This window comes from Pipistrellus kuhlii, unplaced genomic scaffold (assembly GCF_014108245.1).
Source record: "Pipistrellus kuhlii isolate mPipKuh1 unplaced genomic scaffold, mPipKuh1.p scaffold_m20_p_3, whole genome shotgun sequence".
In the NCBI taxonomy this organism is placed as follows: Eukaryota; Metazoa; Chordata; class Mammalia; order Chiroptera; family Vespertilionidae; genus Pipistrellus; species Pipistrellus kuhlii.
In genome coordinates, this window is record NW_023425529.1 from 6825620 (window position 1) to 6849196 (window position 23577).

Consider the following 23577-nt stretch of genomic DNA (forward strand, 5'->3'; position numbering starts at 1 on the left):
CCACTTACTCTTCAGTAAAACACCTTTCCCTACCTAAGTCACAGGGCTGTTTCAGTGTTCAAAGGAGATATGTATTGAAGCACTTTTTAAAAACTTTAAAGCACTATATAAATATTAGTCTATTATTATTGTTCTCAATTCTGTTAGAAAACAGCATGCAAAGCTTCTAAAAATGTGCTGCCCACCTCACATTAAACAGCATGGATAAAATACAGAGGATGAGGTTAGGGATATGCTAGAAGAATAAAACTCAGTTATTCCCCCTTAAAAAAAGGTATTCTTTATTATGTCTGGGTAATTTCTTTATAGAATTTTTTTATCCTGTTGTCCAAATGAGCAAATTAAATAATAAGAGGTCAGTAGGCCGACTGACACTATTGAATAAAGGAGTAGAAATAGAAGTTATATGCTCTTGCCAAATATAAAGACGTAAAAGTTAAACAAGGAGAGTAACAAAGAGAGCAGAAAGTCAAAAGTCATTTCAGCTAGTGCTTAAACCAAGAGCTCAAAGCAGTCATTGCTACTAGAGTTAAAGGACAGTGACTGCCAACAGGCAGGACAAAGGCAGCATGACATCCTCCTTCGGTATTGTCCAGCAAGGAAGGGCCCTCCATACCCTAGCAACATACAATATCCAGTTTTTTAAATTAATGCTCATCTGCCACTTCAAAGGTACATTAATTTAACTGGGTCCCAGTTCTGTTAACTGGACTTCCAAGCAACCTCAGGGTGTATGTTAATGATGTGAAATGGTGCTGTCTAATGAAACTATAATGTCAGATACAAAATGTAAGCCAAATACGCAATCTTAAATGCTCTGGTAGATACATTGAAAAAGTAAAGAAAGATAGATAAATTACTTTTAGTATATCATAAAATTTCAATGTAAAATCTATATTAAACAAATGAGATATTTTAATTCTTTTTGTACTGAGTCTTTGAAAGTCTGAGTATTTAAAACTTATTGGACATCCCAATTCAGACTAACCACATTACAAGTGCTTAACAGTCATTTATTTCTGGTGGTTACCACATTGGACAGAGGAGAGCTAAAGGATTTTCTGATGTAAACAATTAAATCTTTATACTTTAGTTCCTACAATAGATTTCACAATGCTTTAAAGATTGGACCACATTTCTGAAACATACCTGAAAAGCATTTCCTTGACTAACTCATCAAAAAGTTGGGTGTAATCATAGTTATTACTTTTGTAAACAGAGCAAAGTAACTTATTTACAAGAAAAAATTACATATTTATTATTTTTCAGTCATAAAGCACTTGTCCCAACTTTAGTAAGTTTAAAAATAATCTCTGGATTGAAAGGAACTATTCCACATTTGGTACCTGCACTTAAGAAAGCCATGTCCCAAATATTGCACAATGACTGGCAATAAAAAAAAAAAGAATGAATAAATAAAAATTATTAGATAAGAAATGGGAAAATAATTATTATTTATTTATATACATGTAAACTTTAGAGGATGTTGATAGAATAAGTGAAAAGGCAATGGACCTTGTTAAAAAGTAATGGGGTAAGGGTGGGGTATAAGATTAATCAGTCCTGGTTCCAACTAAGGAACTAGAGGGGATTAGAAAGGTCAAAACAAACTTGAAATATTATTTCCCTTGGTTAGTTTAAGCTTAAGCCAATCAATCCTCTCCCTCCTTTTTGGTGGAGGCTGCATTATTATATACGAGTTGTGTGCTGTAGCTAAGGTGAATGCAATTGTATTAGCTACACTGGACTTGCTTAACTACACACAATCCCCATTCTAATCTCCTGCTTAAATTGCAGGGCTTATTCTTTTTCCAATTCAGAGAAAGAAAGAGGAGGTGTAGAGGCAGGCACGTTTCATCCCCCTTTCCACCTCTGCTCTCACATTAAAATCGTCAAATGAAGCTTTCTATAATAATCTCATGCCTCAAGCCTGAAAGTTTATCTTTGATAAGTATTAAATTTTATTTCTATATAAAATAAATTGTGAAGCCTGATATTTAAATTAGCTAGTCATGGGCCAAAGAACCTTTATAGAATTCTTTTCTAGTCCTGAATTTTATGACATTTGGCCAAGAAATTGAACTGCCAATAGTATGCTGTAAAGTCGTAAACCATATAGGCTATTTTATAGAACAGGAAATGACCTTCGATTTGGGGATCAGCTGTGTTATTTTCTCTCACACTGGGGAAACCACAGGGTACAAGGCACTGTACTAGCTAGACATGATGGGATTATAGGGCTCAGATTATTCTCAAACTCTTAAGACCCCCAGGTCCGCTGCCACCCCCTTATCTACATCTGTTCCAAATACAGTCCTTTTACTTAAAAACAGACCAAGCACTTGGAATACTTCTGAGCCAGGTGGTGTTCAATGGGAAGAAAAGGTGTGAGCACTGGTCTCTCCAGTGCCCTTGGAGATCCAGGTAAGATAAGGCTGCTAGGATGGTGAGCTCCTGGAGGCAGTAGCTATGGCCAGCGTGGAGGCAACATGGAAATGTAATTTTAATTTTTGCATTGGTGGTTTTACAGTTTTGGTAGTGTATATCATCTACACCCTACACCAGGCTCAGTAACAGTATGTGGCATGACCAACCTTAGTCAGCACTTTGGTAAATGCTTTGGCACGGGCCACTGTTGCTAACCACCATCCTGGTACAGGTCCTTCACATCTGCTCTCCTATGGATGGAAAAAAGGAAGTGTCTAGTGTCCATTCATTGGCCACATCACCTCCAACCCTATCCTTGACTCACGTGCCATTCAGTTCAGGCCCAGGAGAGAGTGATTCCATTTCTGAGAAGGAATTTAACCAGATGACGCTACAGTACACTTTTAGTGCAATAAAGACTTGGTGGGTGCAGGACATCCTTGGAGGTTGAGGGAGCTGACCAGCAGCACAATGCTGAAGAAAATGACCAGGAAGTTTTGTGGCCAACACTGACTCTCACAGACAGACACAGTAGCACAGCAGACAAAGCAAAAGTCTTGAGTTCTGGAAAATAAAGTTCCTAGTCTCACTTTATTATGAAGCTAGCAAGAGAATGTATGTGAAATGTTTTGTAAACTGTTAACGGAAATGGATTATCACCAGACATTAGTTTGGAAATGTTTGGGAAATTCTTTGGGACTTGCTTCCCCCAATGATAAATTTGATAGTATATTAATCAAGTAATGATAAAACAACTTGAGCTCTTTAGAAGAAAGATGTAGTATGTGGATGTAGTATGTGGATACCAAAGATTTATCTTAACAAAAATAAGTTTCCCTCCGCCCAGAATGAATGGTCATTTCTCTACCTGTCTATTAAATATCTTTTACACTTTAAGGATCAGCACAAATGCTACCTTTCCTAAAACAATCCAAACAGAACGAAATGCTCCTTTTCCTGGGTGCTTACAGTTCCACACAGACCTTATTTTCTTTTCTTCTAGAACAGATTTCCTTCACTAGAACGTGAGCTTTCCAGAGGCAGAGCTTGTCATGTTCACCAACCTCCTTCATCTTCCTAACACAGCGCCTTGCTAACAATAAATGTTCCTTGGCTTGTACTGCATTTAGTCTACTTTGGCTTATGGCTTCTTGTTTACCTCAAAAGAACCAAAACCAAAACCAATAACAGTGAAAAGAGAGAAGAAACTTAAGACAAACATATAAGATGCATAAAGAATGGCTTCATTCTTTGCATTTCTGCTTTGGAATGCCCACGAGCTGATCTCCACACAGCTTTGTCATTGACTTTTATTAGTGAGAGCAAATGTTAGAAAGCACAGAAAGGCAAACAATGTGAAAGACCCACACACGTCATGCAAAGTCTGTCATGTAGGACTACTCTCCAAGTTGCCTTTAGCTCCAATTTTTCAACAGCAAAATCGGTACCAACAAGACCTATTTGCTGTGCTTTATAAGTGCAAAAATCAGTGTCACCTTCAGGTTGAGTTGGGCACTATCTGCTGGGTATTGCTGGGTGAGTACATACTTTCTTTGAGGCATAGTTTAAATCAGGTGGAAGCTTGGTTATTTCAGACTTGACGTTTGTGCATTTATTTATTGGCAGCCTCTGTGAATTTCCCTGAAATCACAAGAAGGCCCTGGCACTGTTTTTGTTGCTGTTAAAGGAACACCCATAAAGGTGAATTTATATTAGGGATGCCTCTTGTCTCTTTCAGTAAGTACCTGAATGACACTGTATTGTCTTATGTAGTTCTGTCCCTCATCTCCCACTTTCCTAGCTTGGAGCTTACTCATTGTGGATATATGGGCCAGTTGACTAGCAATTTTGTTATCTTTTAAGAACTCATATTATTAAAACAATTTATGAACAGGATATTTATGTAACTGACCGGTTTGCTAGTATGTCCTAACATACTAATGTGCTCCACTCAGTCCTGTTAACACTTCCTGCTCTCCGAGCAGAGGGACTCAGACCTCTGTGTTTCATCGGTCCTTTTGGAAACAGCTAAGGACAAATCCTACTGTTACATATTCATTCCTAACTTGTTATTCTGCCTCCCATAGGTTTGCTATATTGTATCTTATATTTGACTATTCTATCAAAAGTATGGAGAATGTCATCTGCAAACAGATGACAATGTCTTTTGAAGACTGTGAGCATTGTCAGTTGATTAAATTGTAACCCTGGGAAAAGATGAGAGTTTAAAAAGACTCGCTAGAAGTTCTACTAGGTTTGCAGGTGCTGAAACTACTTACTTCTAAATACCATCCACACTGACAGCATCATCTGAAAGAAGCTCAGACTCCGCAAAGGGTCTAACTACCCACCCACTCTTGTCACACACTCATGCTTTCAAACATTTCTACTCAGCCTCCTGCTGTGCTCTAAGCTTCTGCCCTCTTTGTTACACCTTTTCCTTCAATGACTGGCTTTCCTATTCCAGTTGCTGCTTCTCTTGGCTGTGGGATACTGTTCTTCAGAGTGTGAAAAAGGAGATGAACAGAAGAAATTCACCTTTCAGTGACACAGAAGCACTCACTCAAGATGGCTTAAACGAGAAAGTGACTCAATGCATGGACGGAAAATAAGCAATTCAGGCAAGTGTGAAAGGAATTAATATTTTCTAATAATTCCTCCAAGATACCTAGTTGCTGATTAGTATATATTTGATCTAATTATTTTCCAAACTGACTATTTTTGGAGGAGAAGGAGATGTGGAGCCAAAAGGGAAGGGGAGACTGTTTTTAGAGCCCCTAATTAATGCAAGCGCCTGCTTTCAGAAAAGCCTTCATTTGAGCTATTCCTTTTCACTTTTTCCTGATGGGTGCATGACAATTTAGAATTCTTGGTTCCATCAAAAAAGCAAAAAAAAAAAAAAAAAAAAAAGCATCATGATTTGAAACAAAGAACCAAAACAGACCAAAACAAAAAATACAAGAAGCGGCAAAATCACTGAACCTAACTCAGCATCTTTTTGAAGACAGGGAGGTTAGTTGGTTAAATGTCACAGTGACCTAGCAGTTACTGTGCCACCTTGGGGACTGTGACTGTTGCAGAGTGCATATCCAGAGGCACAGGGAGGGGACACGGGAGCCGAGAGCACTAACTGCTGCTGCCAGGGCCACCCTGTGCCAATCAGCATGGGTTTCCAGAGCTGCTGCTCTCTGGTAACTCTCAGCGAGAGAGACAAAGAAATAGAACATTTGTAGAAACCAAGCAAAAAATGGATGGGAATACAATACCTGGAAAGTTTATCAAGCATGTTGACAAGTTTCATGGCTTCATATTCTTTTTGTTCTTCTGTCATTTCATCTATAAGGTTTGGCATTGGTTCCTCTAAATGACCAGTGATAAGATTAATGCTATAAAAAGAAAAAAAAGTTATGCTGTATGTTTTAAAATTATGCTCTTTCTATATTTTGCTGGTCCAAGTTGTAAGTTATAATAAGAAAGAGTATAATTGCCACAAAAAAAAAATTGGCAATGATAGAATTTTAGGGTATAGAACTGCTCTAGGATTTTTTTTTTTAAATTACTTTCCTAGTATTAACTATTGTTTTTCAAAAAGTAAAACTAACTTACTTGCCAGCTTAAAAAAAAATAAGGCCCGGCTGCTTTTTAAAAATAAGAAATTTGATTGGCTATTTAGGGTAACTATCCTTGGATGCACACCTTCTTCATTAATTATGAGGGGGAAAATGATTTAAGAGAGTAAGAAATTCATTTTGTGATACAGCATAAAACATATAAAAAAATTTGGAAAAATGATGATAGGCTGGAATCTGAAAATGAAAGCATGCCAATTTATAATCTCAATAAATTAGTCCATTAGTGATACCACAGAAGACAATGAGTGTTTAAATAATAAAAGATAAAGCAGAAGAACAATTTTAATTAGATTTGATCTGACCTAGATAAAAAAGGAATGAAATGTAGCCTACCAAAACACAGGTACACCCCATCTGGCTTTCTGGAAATAGATTTAATAAAGTACTTAGAATGAGTAGGTTCCATAAACTATGCACGAAGTTCTAATACAAACAAGCTATCCTCTTAGATAAAAGACACATTATTTTTTTAAGAAAGTGAAGTAAAAGGTAGTTTTTCCAATGGCTGCTAAATATCTGTAAGTTAAATATATTTCTGGAGAAAAGGACAAGCAATTGTAGCATTTTGTACTAGCCAAGTACAGATGGTTTGCTTTTAATGATCAAATGAAATATCCCTGCAAACAGCAAATTGCTAATAAGTTGCTTTGTAGGGTCTACAAACACAAATGCGTTCAGGGACCAGGCCTTCAGGAGAAGCAAGTGAGTGAACTGGAATGCGGAATGCTGGGACTGGAATAAACTAGAGGTTAGGATGCAAGAATCAATAGAAAAAGTCATGTGGGCCAAGACAAGGACATTGTGATCAATTCGGTTCTCTGTGGCGAGCTTCTATTAGGCAAGTTAACTTCACTGGCCTGGGCTTTCTCATGTGGAGTAAGGGTTAAGCCACAGGTACTATTATGCATTACCACATTTCTTTTTCTTTTGCTGAATTCCTCAGAGGTTACATGACATGCAGATTCTTGTGAAAGAATTCAGTGCTCACCATCCTCAAAAACTGGATCTAAAACATCTGTTTTGCCATTCTTACATAAGACCTATGTCTAGAGCTGTGGTTAAAAAATCTTTTTTCCTTCAAAGCAGTGGAAACCATCCCCTGCTGCTTATTTAACAAATGAAACCCTCGGTAGAGGGCCACTGTGTAAAGTAGACAAAAGTTGGAACTGCTCAGGCAGAAGAGATAGGGATGGCCAAGAGCCCCCTCTATTTGTCTGCACTCGTAAGGTATTCCCTAAGACTATGCCAGGAACTGTGATGCTCAGGGTAAACAGTCTGAAACCCACAGGCTTGCCAGTGATTTTTAGCCTTGGCTGTACATTAGAATCACTTGGGAAACTTTAAAGAGAACTTAATCTGTGTGTGTGTGTGTGTGTGTGTGTACATGTATATACTAAAGAAATTTGTGCATGGGGGTGAGGGTGGGGTGAGGGGGTGTCCCTCAGCCCAGCCTGCACCTTCTCCAATCTGGGACCCCTCGAGGGATTGGGCCTTGACGGGCATCCAGACATCCCTCTTACAATCCAGGACTGCTGGCTCCCAACTGCTCACCTGCCTGCCAGCCTGATCAACCCCTAACCATTCCCCTGCCAGCTTGATAGATGCCTAGTTGTTCCCCTGCCAGCCAATTTTCCCTAACTGCCCTCCCCTGCTGGCTCTGGTTACCCCTAATTGTCCTCCCCTGCAGGCCTAGTCACTCCTAACTGTCCTCCCCTGCTGGCCATCTTGTGGTGGCCATCTTGTGTCCACTGGGGGAGGCCATCTTGTGTGTTGGAGTGATGGTTAATTTGCATATCATCTCTTTATTATATAGGATGTTTTTAAGTTTTCCAGATAATTCTGATACACAATGAGCTTGGAAACACTGGGCTAGAGTGCCTACTTCAGACACTTGTAATGCATTATTACTGCCTCTCCTTTTTTATTTTATTTTTTAAATTTTTTTACTTAGGTGCTCATAAAAGAAGAGAAAAAGTCCTCTAGTTAAGTGGCCATTAACAAAAATACCGAATGGGGTCATCATTTTCCAAAAAAAAATCAAGAACAAAAAGGACCCAGACAAGGATTCTGAGAACTACAGAGTTCTTAAGAGGTATCCAGATGCCACAATGAAAAATTCCATCACCCATCTATTATTTACTTAGACATATAATGAGACATGTTTTTACTGGTTTCTCTACTACCGCTTGCTAACTCAGAAAACAACTAGTCTTATACATGATAAGTAAAAAGTACTTATTGTAGGCACATACCACTTCCCAAGCAAACAAAGGAAATCAGTTCTTAGAACAAAGTATAAGGGAAGGTAGTAGACATATTAACATATATGCTCATCTTGTCTCCTGAGTGAAGGCTTCTCTCATAAAGGTCTATGGAAGGGTGATTTTAAAAACCAGGCCCACAGACTGCTTTAGAATATGATGACATTATATAAGCCATTGTGTGCCTCAGGGAGAGGTTTGTCAGGAGGACACACGGGTGAGCTCTGTGGTACGGTGGACACCACAGCACACAAAGGTCAGGACATGCATTCCTGGGTCAGAGCACATTTGATTCTTTTCTTAGTTCTTTTAAGGGCTTAATGGGAATGATGTCTGTTTTCCGTAAGCTGACCTCAAGTTCTCTGCTGCTAAAATGATTGAATGGCTTGCTCTGAAATTAGGTACTATTGTAAAATCACAAAATCCTTTGCTCACTAAACATAAAAGTAGTAGCTAGAAGTTAATTTTTATGGAGTAGGAACTTACCATCCTTTACCCATGGAGTAGAACATTCCAGTCCCCCCAAAGTCACTCCAGGGATTCAGGTTTCATTTCTCCTTTACAAAATCACCCCACCTGCCCCCGTACTCAGAACAATGTAAACAACACCACAGCAAACAACAGGAGCTATGCCACCCTCTTAAGGGAAAGATGGTAGCGTGCTGGGGGCAGGAGGCAGACTGGGACCCTGTCTCCTCCCTTGCTCCCCACTTCACACTAGTGGCATGCAGTTTCCTTACCCAGAGAAGACTAGAAAACAATCACCACAACAATGATGTCAGTTTCCATAAAATAGGTTATTTTCAGTTGAATAAACACTTGCCACCTTATAACCTCAAACAGTAGAGTATGCGACTTAGCTTTCAATTTCAGGATCTTAACCCTATGAAATACTGGGGTTCGTTTTATTTTGTTCCAAGATGCTGAGTCTTAAGATACTTTAAGTACACTAATTGTGGTGGGTATTTTCTGTGGTATTTCATTGAGAATTTTGTATTATATTAGGCCTTTATATGAACTGACCACAGTTATATGGGCCGGGAGATGAAATTATTAAGGCATACTAAAAAGTATGAACAAATAATAAACATATGCATAAAAGTTGAAATATATTTCAAGTCTTTTGCTTGTTCTTAAAATTGTTACATTTGGTCATCAATAGCACTAGGTCACTTAGCAAAAAAGACCCATTAAAAATTCCCTGAGCTACATGAAAGTTAACTTCAGTCTCTAAAAAGTGTGGGTTAAATTTTACTCAAAGCATTGTTGCTGAAGAATGAGCTATAAAGCTCAACCCCTACAGAGCCAGGCAGGTAAGATGAGCAGAAAGGATATGCTGTCAAACCAAGGAAACTTAGGCCTGGTATGAAGGGAACTGTACCAACTCCATTGCCATGCAAGAATGTTATCAGAAACTTCCACTTTTTAAAAAGGAGCTGAAAATCCAAATTTTCACATGAAATATCTCAATTCTACATTATGGCAAGTAATAATTTTAAGCAGTACTATATAAAGTTAAAAACAACAACAACAACAACAACAACCACACACACACACACACACACACACACACACACACACACACAACCCAAACTACCAATGCAACATGGGGAAGTCAAGCATAACCTACCTATAATCTAAATCTAACCTATGAGCTTACAATTTGCAATCTCTGGGAAAGAATCAGGGTTTTAGGAAAAGGCACCTCACAGTCCAGGAGCCCTCAGGGGTGGGAGACAACGCCCCCATTACACCTCTGCTGCTGCCACTACTGGCATCGCAAGTCTCGGCCGGCCCTCGTTACCTGAGCCTCGGATGGCCCTGGGCGGCTGGGCAACTGACAACTGAGGCTTGCCTGTGCCTCGGGCTGGCCCTGGGTGGCTGGGGGGCTGAGGGGACTGGGGCAGGTGCATGGAGCAGCCAGACCCACCTAGTGGCAGGCAGGCCTGGATGTGCCACATGCCTGCATCCCCAGTGGGGCTGAGGGGACTGGACATCACTATCTTGTGGCTGTGGAGGCCACCATCTTTGAGGGCGTGACAGTCAATTAGCATATTCCCTCCTTATTGGCTGTGGGCGCTGCCATCTTTGAGGGTGTAATGGTCAATTAGCATATTCCCCCTTTGTTAGATAGGACGATAGCCAAAAGATGGACACAATTTAAGTCTTCACTGACAGAAGAATGGTTAAATAAAATGTGGTACATACAAATGGAATGTCATTCAGCCTTAAGAAGGATGGAAACTTTGACCCAGGCAGTAATACAGATGAATCTTAAAGAGATTATTCTAAGTGAAATTAGTCAAAAAAGGATAAATATTGTATATGATTTCACCTATATATGGTTCCTAAAATGGTGAATTTTATAGCATGTATATTTTACCCCTCAAATAAGAAGGCAAAGTGAAGAGCACAATAAAACTTGCTTTGCCTACCTCAACCACACTCGCCCCCCCCCAAAAAAAACACACACCATAAGCTTCGATAACTCATGAATTATGTGCTCTACACAAGTACTTGACATCACTGAGCTTTAGTGTCCTCTTCTGTAAACTGGGGAGAACTCTATCCCAAAGGGTTACTATGACAGTTAAATGAGATAATATCAGAAAGTTCTTAGAACAGTACCTGCACATATTAGACACTCAATACATAACAGCTATTATTATTAGCATAAGTGAGCCACTTGCTAAGAAATAAGCAAGCCAGAAGGCCTTGGATGATGTAGTAAGCTTACTCTGTTCAATTAAATCATCACCCAAGAGGGGCCTGTGCAATCTTCATTAACTAAAGAAGCCATGCAACAATTATGTATTTGGAGCAATTTCCTATACATATATTCAGATAGAGACATTAGTTAATGGCTGAAAATGTCTCAAGTGGCTTGAGAATTACCATAAAAATATTAACAGTGATTCTACAATAAACAAGATGGTAAATTATGAAACATCTTAATCCAAGTTTTTGCAGTCAATTAGCAGTGCAAAGAACTAGGGTGTGTGTTGTCACTCTTTCACTATTTACCAAATATTTACTAAGTGTCTATCGTGTAGCAACCATACAAATAAATACACTGAATACATATATGTATATATAGAGATATCATATTGTTAAAAAAAAACCTCCAAAATGTCTATTTAAATTATAGTGCTTCTTAGTGTTTCCTATGTTGAGTGTTTTGGATTAAGACTGATAACCTTTATTATAAAGGATAGAGAAACTATGGTTGTAAATCTATAGGAAATGAAATGTGGAACAGCACTAGTCATCTAACACAACTGACCTCTTGCTGGCCATTTACCCAAATTATAACACAAAAATAAAATAAAATAAATAGAAAGTACAAAACTGGTAGGGTTGCAAATATCTCAAAAGCTGGTAAAGTTACAGAGCCCAGTGTAATGCAGAAGCGGCAGTGAGTTATTCTCAATTCTGACCTTCCAGAGCAGCAGTCTCGGAGCACCAATGGTCTGAGAACTACTGGCTGGTGACCACTGTTCTAGATCTGAACTTAGATTGTATTTCATGACCACTTACACAGTAAGCAAATTCTACTTCCTAGAAATGGTAGATAAATCCTATCTTATCTAACTATACCATCACAGCCCAAACTAGGCCAAAGGGAAAATCTTCAAGTCCTGATTTCTGGCTCATTTACTTGAATAAATATTAAAAACAAAGATCTTTCATGGATAGCCCCAATATAAGGAGACATTTATATGGGATCTGACTTCACGTAACATAATAAACCTTGACAAATAAAAGAAAAAAATTCTTTTTTGCTAAAAAACTGTCAACAGATGCTGACAGAGCTATGGCTGAGAGAAATATAGTCAAGAAGGCAATACCCAAGTAGGTTGGTATAATGATTTTAAGCTTCTGAATGTGATCTGAATTAGTGGGGGTATTAAAAGCGTAAGGAGGTATTTTAAAGTTCTGCCCACTCTGGCCTTCCCATCCTTCTCCTCTTATGTACAGAAGTTCTTTAAAGACACCTCTTTGGACCTCGAGGCCCCTAACCACCCTGAAAGTCACTGGCCTACAATAAGCAAAATGTCATTAGATACACATCTTGTGACTGATGTTTGCAGTTATGTATACACCATGTCAGTCAGTTATATTACATAAGACAGTTTAGGAGCCTCCATGCTCAGCTCAGAGGCATAAAAGAAACAGGTGTAAAATTAGAATTTAGAGATTTGGTTTCTCTTCGATACAATACCAAAGTTTATATGAAACCTTTTAACAAACATGGCTAAACATACATCAAAAATCTGTGTGGCATGTAACTTGATTGAATGAGTGTATCCTGTCTAAGTGTGCTAATTACAGAAAGCCATTTCCAGTCCATTAAATACATTTATTTTGACACAAAAAGGACTGTTGTGATAATAACTGTCTCCCACAGCCTGAATGTAAGCTTCATACAATTCTTGGTTTGAGATTCCACTGAAGGATTACAGGTTACCTTGGTGCATTAATCAGAATCCACTTACATTTTTTTACAATGGGATAAGGGCCAACTGGATGAGGGGTAATTTCTCTGCTTTTGCCAATACTAGCAACTCTTGTGAATAAATGTATCATAAGAAACCTAGACTCTGATCCAAGCAATCCTGTCAAATTTTATAAGTTCCACTAAATTGATAAAAGTTTTCAGGGAAAAAGTTCAGGCTCTGTGGATCACGGCATAGAGCACAAAGGACTATCTCACTTGGAAAGTACTTATTCACTACTACTTCCACAAAGACCATCTAGTTAAAGTATTTTAATAAACTAAACAGCCCCCTACGCTGTTTCACCTAAAATTAGGAAAGATACAAGAAAAAACAAAAACAGACAGGAAACCCATACTTGTGATGAGTAATCTTTAAGAAACACAAAATTTCACAATCGTGACTACTCTGACCGTAAGACACCATTCCTATTAACAACGTAGGCCAGGTCCAAAGGCTAAAGATTAGGGATGTAAGTTCCAAGAACTAGTACAGAATCTCCTATGGCGGAAGACAACAACAATAGCAAACCTCATGGTCTTTGATTTAAACGAACAATGTTCTTCTGAAATCTAGCATGTCTATTTCCCACACCACTGGAAGAGACCCAGTGTTCTTGTATTTTCTCTGAACTCTTTCTTGTTACAGTAGCATTCTGGTGCTTGCTAGATACAAGGCCATTACCATTCCAGAAGTTATCTACCAAACAAAAGCAACAATACACATTGAGTTGCAACAATACTGACCGTCCACAAGTACTCAAGAGTTGTCTAAGTTGACTGAGTCCACATCCCTGGGGCACAAAGAATGCCTAATGTAATTTCTCTCTTCCTTTAATATGAGACTTCTCCACTGGTATATTTTAATGTTTCAAATGGAGAAATATAAAACATTAAACTGTTATGGAAATATAATTTATGGAATGGAAAAAAACAAGGATGAGCAAGACTACATTATAATTAAGTTATATATAATAAGAAAAATATTAAAGTATGATTTCTCTATCTTGTCTTCAAATACTTGATAGAGATAACCAATTCATAACATCTAAATGGTAGCAATCTTAAGAACTTACTGCTAGCATTTCCTCCAAAAGCTTTTGTTGGGGGTGAGGGGATATACTCTATAAGATCCTGCTGAGGCTGATAACACTGAGTTGCTAAAAGTAATGTTACCTGCTCAGCTGAAACCGGTTTGGCTCAGTGGATAGAGCGTCAGCCTGCAGACTGAAAGGTCCCGGGTTCGATTCTGGTCAAGGGCATGTACCTTGGTAGCAGGCACATCCCCAGTAGGGGGTGTGCAAGAGGCAGCCGATGGATGTTTCTCTCTCAACGATGTTTCTAACTCTCTATCCCTCTCTGTAAAAAATCAATAAAATATATTTAAAAAATAAATAAATAAAAGTAATGTTACCTGCTCAGACCAATTTGCTGAGAATATGGGCAATAAAATTCCCAATTAAGGCATAATCTTATACCTTCTCATACTCCATTACCTTAATGTCAATAGGATATAAAATGTACATAGGGGCGGGGGGGGGGGTGGGGGGGAGCGGCTAATTTTGCAGATAATGATTTTCATCTTTGACCAAATACAACGTGACCCACATCACACTCTAGAAGACTATCAGTAGAAAACATAGCATGTCAACATCAATGATGCCAAAAGGCAGTTACCCTTTTAATATTCAGTAATAAAAACCAAGAAACTGAGCTCAAACAACTTAGGAACTTAGGAACCTACCTGGAATGGGAGATGAGAAGATGAAAAGGATGGCGAGGGAAGGCAAGGAAGTAGAGGAGGTTTGTCTGCGACAGAGGAATTAGTGTCTCATTTTTAAGCACTGACTCAGGGAGGACTTGAATCTCTATACAGAGCACTAATGCATCTGCTCAGAGGTAATTCCCTCAATGTTTGAGTAAAATTTACCGTGGAGCCGAAGTTCTTTACTTTTGCTAGTAATGTGCCTTGTTGCTTTATTGGCTCATAAAGGCTTTTATGCAAGAGGAAAGATCAGAATGTATGGAACCTACATTTAGCTTTCTGAGAAAGAATGAAGTATCAAATAACTAACCTAAATACTCAGTCTTGGTTATACCTTCTAAAATCTCAACCTATGGAAAGGAAGCAACAATACTTTAAAAATATATGATGGTAGATACATAAAAGCACCATCTCTCTTATGAGAGCATGTCGAAAATAATCATGCAGCACAATATTCCTTGCAATTATTATCCTTCCTCAATCACTTGAAGATACCCTGTAAGGCAGCGGTCACCAATCGGTGGTCCATGGACCACTGGTGGTCTGTGAGGTCTGAAAGGTTGGCGACCACTGCTCTAAGGCATGAGCAATGAAACTGCCTCTGAAAACACTATTAAATGGAAAGTTCCCAAATCCACAAAAGAAAAAAAAAACACACTTGGAAAATGAGAGACAAAGGAAGTGAAAGCCAAATAACTCAAAGGCACAGAAGTAGGTGAAAAGAAACTTGATACTATACTTTGGTTTTGCATTTTTGTATTCTTCAGTGTCTGTGTCCTCGTCCTCTGAGTACCAATTATCTCCTCTTCCTCCAGTCAAGAGGCCCCTGGCCGCCAACAGTCCCGCAGCGTTCCCATAGCCAGTGTATTTCAGCAGGCTATCCACTGCAAAAACAGAACAGGTTTTTAGACAGGAATCCTCGGGGGTGCACTAGCATCACTGACTACTCACCAACACAGGGACGCTGGAGATAAAGGCTACGATGGTAAAGCTTAAAACGGAGAATTTTTCAAAGTGTGGTGGGTAGTGGTTACACTGAGCTACCTACAAACTCTCCTATGTGCTCTGAGGACCAATCTTTTTTCAGGTTTCTGAAATTCAAACAGCTGATTTGAATATACTTTGTTGCAGAAGTGGGCCTCTCTGACCACCAGGGCATTGGTAAGGGTGCAGTTTTAAGTTTTTGTTCTCAAATCTTATTTCTTTATCCAGTTTTAGAGAAATGATGATTAGAAATGAGTTACTGGCATTTTACCAATATTGCACATCATGTAAAATTTTTCTTACACCCTTTGTAGGAACTGGAGGGAAAGAAAATAAGAAAACTTAAGGATATTAGCAAATAGAATGGGCTAAGTTACTGCTTTTTAAAAAAAGTCAGCAATCTATATACATAAAAGGTTAATATACTAAGTATCTGACTGTCAAACCGGTTGGTATGACGCACACTGACCACCAGGGAGCAGATGCTCAACACTTGGAGCTGCCATGATGTGCACTGGCTGGCACCACGGACCTGCACCTATAAACCAACTCTCAGCTTCCCCCAAGTGGGACACAGGCCCCACCAACACACAGGAATGATACCTCACCAAATTGTAGCCAATGCTGGCAAGACCCCCATGGCACAAAATGTGGCCACAAGCCAATCCAGCCTGAAAACAGTCACTGTGGGTACTCGGAAGTGACGTCACATAGCAACGCCTGGCTTCCTCTCCCTAGTGACTAGTTTACCTGTAGTTTCTTCAGCCCAGGAACACGACTTGCTTTATAGCCAGGTGGAAACATTTCACACTTTAACCAAATGTCTGTGAAGCATTTTCCCATGTCTCATCTCATTTGAGCCTCACAGAAGTCCTGGAGCAGGCAGATAGGAGACTCAGTGGAATCCTATTCTTTTTTCATTAGCCATAAAATGGAGATTTAGAAAGCTTAGAAACAACCCGACTAAAAGAAATAAGAAATGATGGACCTTGAAAATAACTTTAGGTTTTCTCACTGCGCAGAATAGTCAAACACTGCTGCGGGTAAATATTTTACCCTTTGTTCTTCCTGCGTGATTTACAATAATAATCTGCTTTGTGTTGATATTTACTGCTGTGTGGCTGACAATTACCTGAAAGAGAAGATGGGGTGCTTCACTTGGCTGGAAAAAGTTTAGCTAAATCAGAAAGCAGGTCTAATTAAGCAAGTTTATCTTATCCTATTCTATATAACAAAAGCCTAATATGCTAAGTGTCTGGTCATCCATTCAGTCAATCAAAGTGTAATATGCTAAGGCCGCTCAACCACTGGCTATGATGTGCACTGACCACCAGGGGCCAGACGCTCCAACTGGTAGGTTAGCTTGCTGCTGGAATCCGTCCAATCAGAACTGAGAAAGACGGGCTAGACATGCCCTGGAGCCCTCCCTGCGGTCCTTCCATGGCTGGCCAACCTCCCATGTCCTTCCCTGGCCCTGATCGTACATGTGGGGTCCCTCGGCATGGGCTGCACCCTTTCACAATCCGGGACCCCTTGGGGAATGTTGGAGAGCTGGATTCGGTCTGACGGCAGAACGACTGGTCACTATGACACGCACTGACCACCAGAGGGCAGACGCTCAATGCCGGAGCTTCCCCCTGGTGGTCAGTGCCCTCCCACAGAGGGAGCTCCATTCAGCCAGAAGCCAGGCTCACAGCTGGTGAGTGCAGTGGCAGTGGCAGGAGCTTCTCCCACCTCTGCGGCATCACTAAGGATGTCACTCCTAAGCTGTTGGACATCCCCCAAGGGCTTCTGGACTGCATGAGGGCACAGGCCAGACTGAGGGACCTCCCCCGAGTGCACGAATTTTGGGCACCAAGCCTCAAGTATATACATAAAAGGCTAAGTTAATTCACGCATGTGCAATACATATACAGCTCTCACTGGCACCAATCGCAGCTGTGTGTTTTGATCTGTCACTGTCGATTGTGAATTTGATTGATACTTCTATTATAGAGAAAGGGTGAGTGGCTTCTGGCTGAGTGGAGCTCCCCCTGTGGGAGGGCACTGACCACCAGGGGGAAGCTCCGGCATTGAGCGTCTGCCCTCTGGTGGTCAGTGCGTGTCATAGTGACCAGTCGTTCTGCCGTCAGACCGAATCCAGCTCTCCAACATTCCCCAAGGGGTCCCGGATTGTGAGAGGGTGCAGCCCAGGCCGAGGGACCCCACATGCACGATCAGGGCCAGGGAGGGACATGGGAGGTTGGCCAGCCATGGAAGGACCGCAGGGAGGGCTCCAGGGCATGTCTAGCCCGTCTTTCTCAGTTCTGATTGGACGGATTCCAGCAGCAAGCTAACCTACCAGTTGGAGCATCTGGCCCCTGGTGGTCAGTGCACATCATAGCCAGTGGTTGAGCGGCCTTAGCATATACTGGTAACAAGAAATGTATTACTTAGAGCACATGTGTCAAACACAAGGCCCGCGGGCCAAATCCGTCCCGCCAGGCCTTGCAATGTGGCCCGCACCGCACTGTCATCACTGCACTCCGCTGCGTTTCCATCACAATGACAGTTTATGACTGTTCAGTAAACCATTCGGCCTGCGATTTAGGTTGGATTTTAGATTTTGGCCCCTTCTCTGATTGAGTTCGACACCCCTAACTTAGAGGGACCTGTGCCAAATGCTTTGTTGGAGCTTATTTGTTTGGGTTGATTAAGATGATCAGTGATCATTTTACCTATATGACTAGGAAAATACTTTGTGCCCGACACTTTGCATGTGTTGACCTGTGAGGTAGATATTATTCCAATTCTCCAGATTAGAAAATGGGTACAGAGCTGCAAAATAACATACCAAGGATCAACCAGCTAGTATGTGTTCATTATTGAAATCGAGCCAGTGTAATTCCCGAGCCTCCCTTCTCAGTGGATTCTGTATGTTTTTTTATATATGACTAGTGGCCTGGTGCACGAATTTGTGCACATTGAAAAGTCCCAGGTTCAATTCTATAAAAACATACAGAATCCAGTGAGAAGGGAGGCTTGGGAATTACACTGGCCTGATTTCAATAATTAACACATACTAGCTGGTTCACCCTGGGTACGTTATTTTGCAGCTCTGTACCCGTTTTCTCATCTGGAGAACTGGAATAATATCTACCTCACAGGTCAACACATGCAAAGTGTCGGGCACAAAGTATTTTCCTAGTCATATAGGTAAAATGATCACTGATCATCTTAGTCAACCCAAACAAATAAGCTCCAACAAAGCTTATTTGTACAAAGCATTTGGCACAGGTCCCTCTAAGTAGTACATTGCTTGTCACCAGTGTAAGGTGATTATCTCTAAGACAGTGGTTCTCAACCTTTCTAATGCCACGACCCTTTAAAACAGTTCCTCATGTTGTGGTGACCCCCAACCATAAAATTATTTTTGTTGCTACTTCATAACTGTAATTTCGCTACTGTTATGAATCGTAATGTAAATATCTGTGTTTTCCGATGGTCTTAGGCTCTACAGCAGCTACCCACAGGTTAAGAATCACTGCTCTAAGAGAAGCAGACATGTAACACTTTTTCAGGGAATCCTTGAATTGTAGTTTTATTTTGTGTGCATGATTTCTAAGCACCTTTAATGGAGATACTGAGCAATCACTAGCAGCTTTATATAGAAGCACTTTCTTTTCTTCAATTTGAAAGTGAACACTAAAATATTCAATCAAATGATAAAAATTGGCAAAACTTAAGGCTTTCAATAAAATAGCAACTAAAGACAACTGTAGGAAGCAAAACAACACTATCCTATCCATGTGTAAGATCTCAGTAAAATCATACACTGTAATTCAGATCATTTACTCAAAAAGATAAAATAAATCTGGAGAAAATTCAGAGGAGAGCCCTGGCTGGTTTGACTCAGTGGACAGAGCGTTGGCCTGTGGACTGAAGGGTCCTAGGTTCGATTCTAGTCAAGGGCACATGCCCGGGTTGCGGGTTTTGATCCCAAGTAGGGGGATGTGGAAGAGGCAACCAATCAGTGATTCTCCGGTCATTGATGTTTCTGTCTCTTTGTCCCTTTCCAAAATCAATAAAAATACATTAAAAAAAAAAAAAAGATTTCAGAGGAGAGCTATTAAAATGACTCTGGGGCCAAAGCTGGTTTGGCTCAGTGGATAGTGCGTCGGTCTGCGGACTGAAGGGTCCAATTCCGGTCAAGGGCATGTATCTTGGTTGCAGGCACATCTCTAGTGGGGGGTGAGAAGGAGGCAGCTGATCGATGTCTATCTCTCATTGATGTTTCTAACTGTCTATCCCTCTCCCTTCCTCTCTGTGAAAAATCAATAAAAATATATTAAAAAAATAAAAGAAAATGACTCTGGGAACTAGAAAGGGGCAATGGATAGAGAAATAGGTGGGTAAGAACAGAGGATAACTGTGTAAGAGTATGAAATTATGAAGGGTGTGAATAGAATGAATAGACCAACCAGGAGAGAGTTGGTCAATAAATTTTCAAATACTTGAACTAGAGGGTACCTCCCTTGACAGTAAAAATAAAAGGAAGTCTTGCTTTCAAAGAATATCGCAAACTGGTGAAATTTATGCAAAACGAAACATGTATTAATAATATAAGTAGATTAAATGCAGTTTACACTCTAAGTTTCAACGATTTGCTACCTTAAAACCTACTGATAACTATGGTTTCTTTGGCAATAATTCTCAGTGGGTGCTCGATAAAATCATATTACAATTTAATGAGAGATCATGGTGATGTAACTTGAAAGCCCTTGGAATACATCTGATCTGCTCTCTCTTGCATTTAGTACCTCTGCAAGATGAAGTGGTTTAGAGAAATTAAAGAATTCTTAATGTGTTATTAGGAAAAATGAATGTACAGTATATACAGGTATTCTTAATATTCATAGAGTCAGACATGACCTTACTGACACATCACTGAGGTCAAAGGATCATAGATCTGAACCCACATGGCATACTCTCACTATATGCATTTTTGATAGGGTTTATGGTTATTCTTGTTTTTAACAAATAACAATGTTTAGTGGTCTAGAAAAGAAATATTCACTGAAATTGTGAAAGTCTAAATTGAGATATGAATAAATGGTTTAAATGAATATACCCCAAAACAAAATAACAATAAAAAGACACAAAATGTAACCACCTGCAATAGCTGAAGATGAAAACAGTTTCAGAGTTTATCAAAGTCCAAAATAGATTAAAAAGAAGTAAACAAAACACTAAAAAAAAAACTGCTTTCTTATGCAGATTATCTTCCTGGAAGCCAGGCAATAGAAAAATTTCCTAGCACTTTCATGAAAATAATGTTTACTGCTCATTCACTGGAACAAGCATATGCCAACTCTCTGACAGCTTCAGTTACAGAGACAATTTAAGACCCACCTTGTCTTCAAAGCAGATGAAGCTATAGCCAATAGTTTTAAAATAAAATGAACTTTTGTTAATAGCATAAAATACTTAAAATGGGGCCTGGGGTGGGAAGACAAATGGACTACATAATTCTTATAGTAAGAAGCATTGTCCTTGTGATGTCAGTCCTTGGTTGGGAATTTGCATATTTAAAGGGCTTAAGTAATACACTGATTTTCAACTGCACCAATGGTTGGTGCTCCTAAGCCCTACCCCACTATATTTGATGGAGTGTTTCTAGCTACTTTTTAGTCTACTTTGAAATACACTGTATAACATTCTATTTAATATTATATTGGGAAAGCAGTAAAAAGGAAAATGGACTGAACTTGGGTGGTGAGGTGAGCTGATAAAGGCAAAGACATTCTGGTAGTCTTTAAAAGAAAAAGAAACACACAAGTATGTATTCTTTGTTATGGTAACCACCCATACAGTTAGGTGAAACTGCTGCAAAAATGAAATAAATAGCACTCAGTCAGAAAGTTGCAAGAAATATTTTACCATTATGTTATCAAGATGCTAGAGGGCACTGTGAACAGAGGAAAGCAAACAGCAGCACACTGCAAAATCAGAGCGGCCCTGGCAGTCATGGTATCGCTGCTTCCACAAACATGGGTTTTATCACACTCCTCATGAAAATGAGGTTTAGCCCTTTTATCAAGGAGAAAGAATGGCAGAGCCGTATTCTACCCAGAGGCCCTTCTTCCTTCTCTATTACACAGAAAAGAATTTATAATCCTTTCCTTCCAAATACTTTTAGAAATCCTTTATTAGCTTCCTCTAACTATTCTCCCTATTACTAGTCTCAATCCCTCCATACAATACCTGCTATACTTTCGTAAAGCAAAACTGTGACAGTACTGCCTTCTTGGATGAAACTTCTCATTTCTCCCCTAAAGGCTGAAGCTCAAGTTTTACAACAGGGCCAAACAGTTCTTCATTTAAAAAAAAATACATTTTATTGATTTTTTACAGAGAGGAAGGGAGGGGGATAGAGAGCTAGAAACATCGATGAGAAATATTGACTGGCAGCCTCCTGCACACCCCCACTGGGGACGTGCCTGTAACCAAAATACATGCCCTTGACCGGAATCAAACCTGGGACCCTTCAGTCCACAGGTCGATGCTCTATCCACTGAGCAAAACCGGCTTCGGCAGGTTCGTTTTAAGGTCTTTGCTTTCTTTTTCAAACTCATCTCTTCTAACTGTACACACACTGTCAATCAGTGCACCTAGTTTCTTTTCTGTGTGTACCAAGGCAGTGCCCCTTTCTCTGTCCTCTTCTGTGAAGACTTCCTTTGACTTTCTCCACACCACCAACCATTCTCTTCCCAGTCACAGAACCTGACACATTCCTCTCTTCTGGTGCTTACAATAGTGCATTGAAATCATTCCTTTTAATGTAGAAATCCATAGGACAAGGTACAGGGGGGTGTAACAGTAGGTTTATAGTTGTTCATATGGAAAATAACAGTTTAATACAAGAATAAACTGTTTTGTGTATTCACAACTATAAACCTACTTGTGCCCACCATAGTAAATTCATAGACAGCACAAATGTTTGTTCTTTCGTTAAAACCTGGGGTACCTACTATCTGTAAAGTACCCTGTTAATACTAGGGATCCAAAGACGAAGAAGACATGATCTTTGACGTAAAGAAAATATTGTCCAGAATGAAAGTTCAACACATAAAAAAGTTACAACATAGCAAATGTAGGAAGTATTAAAAACAGACAAAAGTAAAAATTATACAAGGCAGAGAATGATTAAATCTTTCTTGAATGATCAGAAATGTCTTTTCAGAGATAATGCTTAATACACTTCAAGGATAAAGAAAGCTCACTAAGCTAACAAAGACAGGGAAAGGTATTCTATGCAAAACAGCATCTGCCAAGTCATGCAAATATGCCAAGAAATGGTGCAGTATAATCAGGAAAGAATGAAGAACTTCATACAATTAAGAATATATTACGAATGTAGGGATGGAGGGAAATTTTGGATTTTACCATGCAGATGACGACAAGGAGTCATTAAAACTTTTACAAGGAGTAATGATAAGATCATACTTCTATTTTTAGAACAACCCCTCTGTTAGCCATGTGGAAGATAAATAGAAGAAAACATGACCAGATAGAGATGACTACTTTAATAGTTTATAAAGTGATACTTGGATTTGGGAATGCCCAGCAAATAGGTTGAAGCAGAAGTCAAGGGAGTGACCACTTCAGGGGCCAGAAGAGAACTCTAAAGAACAGTGGCAATAAAATGTAGACAAAGATAGGAGTTAGCAAATGAGATTGAGAAGAAGAGACAGAAATCCAGGAGTGTGTGATAGCACAGAAACAGAGTGGTCAACAGTGTCAACTGTTAAAAGAGATGCAGCAAAGATAAAGAACAAAAAATACCTGTGGTGTAATTTGTTAGTTAACTTGTGACCTGACTGAGCATTTTCAATGGACTCTGGGGAGGAATGGCAGGGGAAGCCTGACTAGCAGCAAGGCGAAGCCTGAGTGGGTATTAGGTACTGAGAAGAAAAGCAGGTGAATTTTTCAAGATGCTGAGACGTGACGATGCATCTAGGTTGAAGAAAATAC

At 39.7% G+C, this 23577-nt stretch overlaps 1 protein-coding gene across 8 annotated transcripts in view; it reads right to left on the reverse strand.

Annotated features, from left to right (window-relative positions):
• Positions 1–23577, reverse strand: part of RIC8B (RIC8 guanine nucleotide exchange factor B) — a 98608-nt gene that overhangs the window by 9941 nt on the left and 65090 nt on the right. For 4 of the 8 annotated variants that reach the window (XR_004991352.2, XR_004991348.2, XM_045587555.1 and 1 more), the window contains exons 8-9: positions 15320–15464; positions 5694–5813 (exon numbers count right to left, since the gene is read on the reverse strand). Coding sequence is in view for 3 of the 8 variants with exons in the window: in XM_045587555.1 (XP_045443511.1) it covers positions 5694–5813; positions 15320–15464 (265 nt within the window). In the remaining 5 variants the exon portion in view is untranslated. Of the gene's footprint in view, positions 1–2594; positions 2679–3923; positions 4057–5693; positions 5814–15319; positions 15465–23577 lie in introns of all 8 variants that reach the window. The other 4 variants (XR_004991346.2, XR_006742754.1, XR_004991351.2 and 1 more) reach the window with 3 other exon arrangements.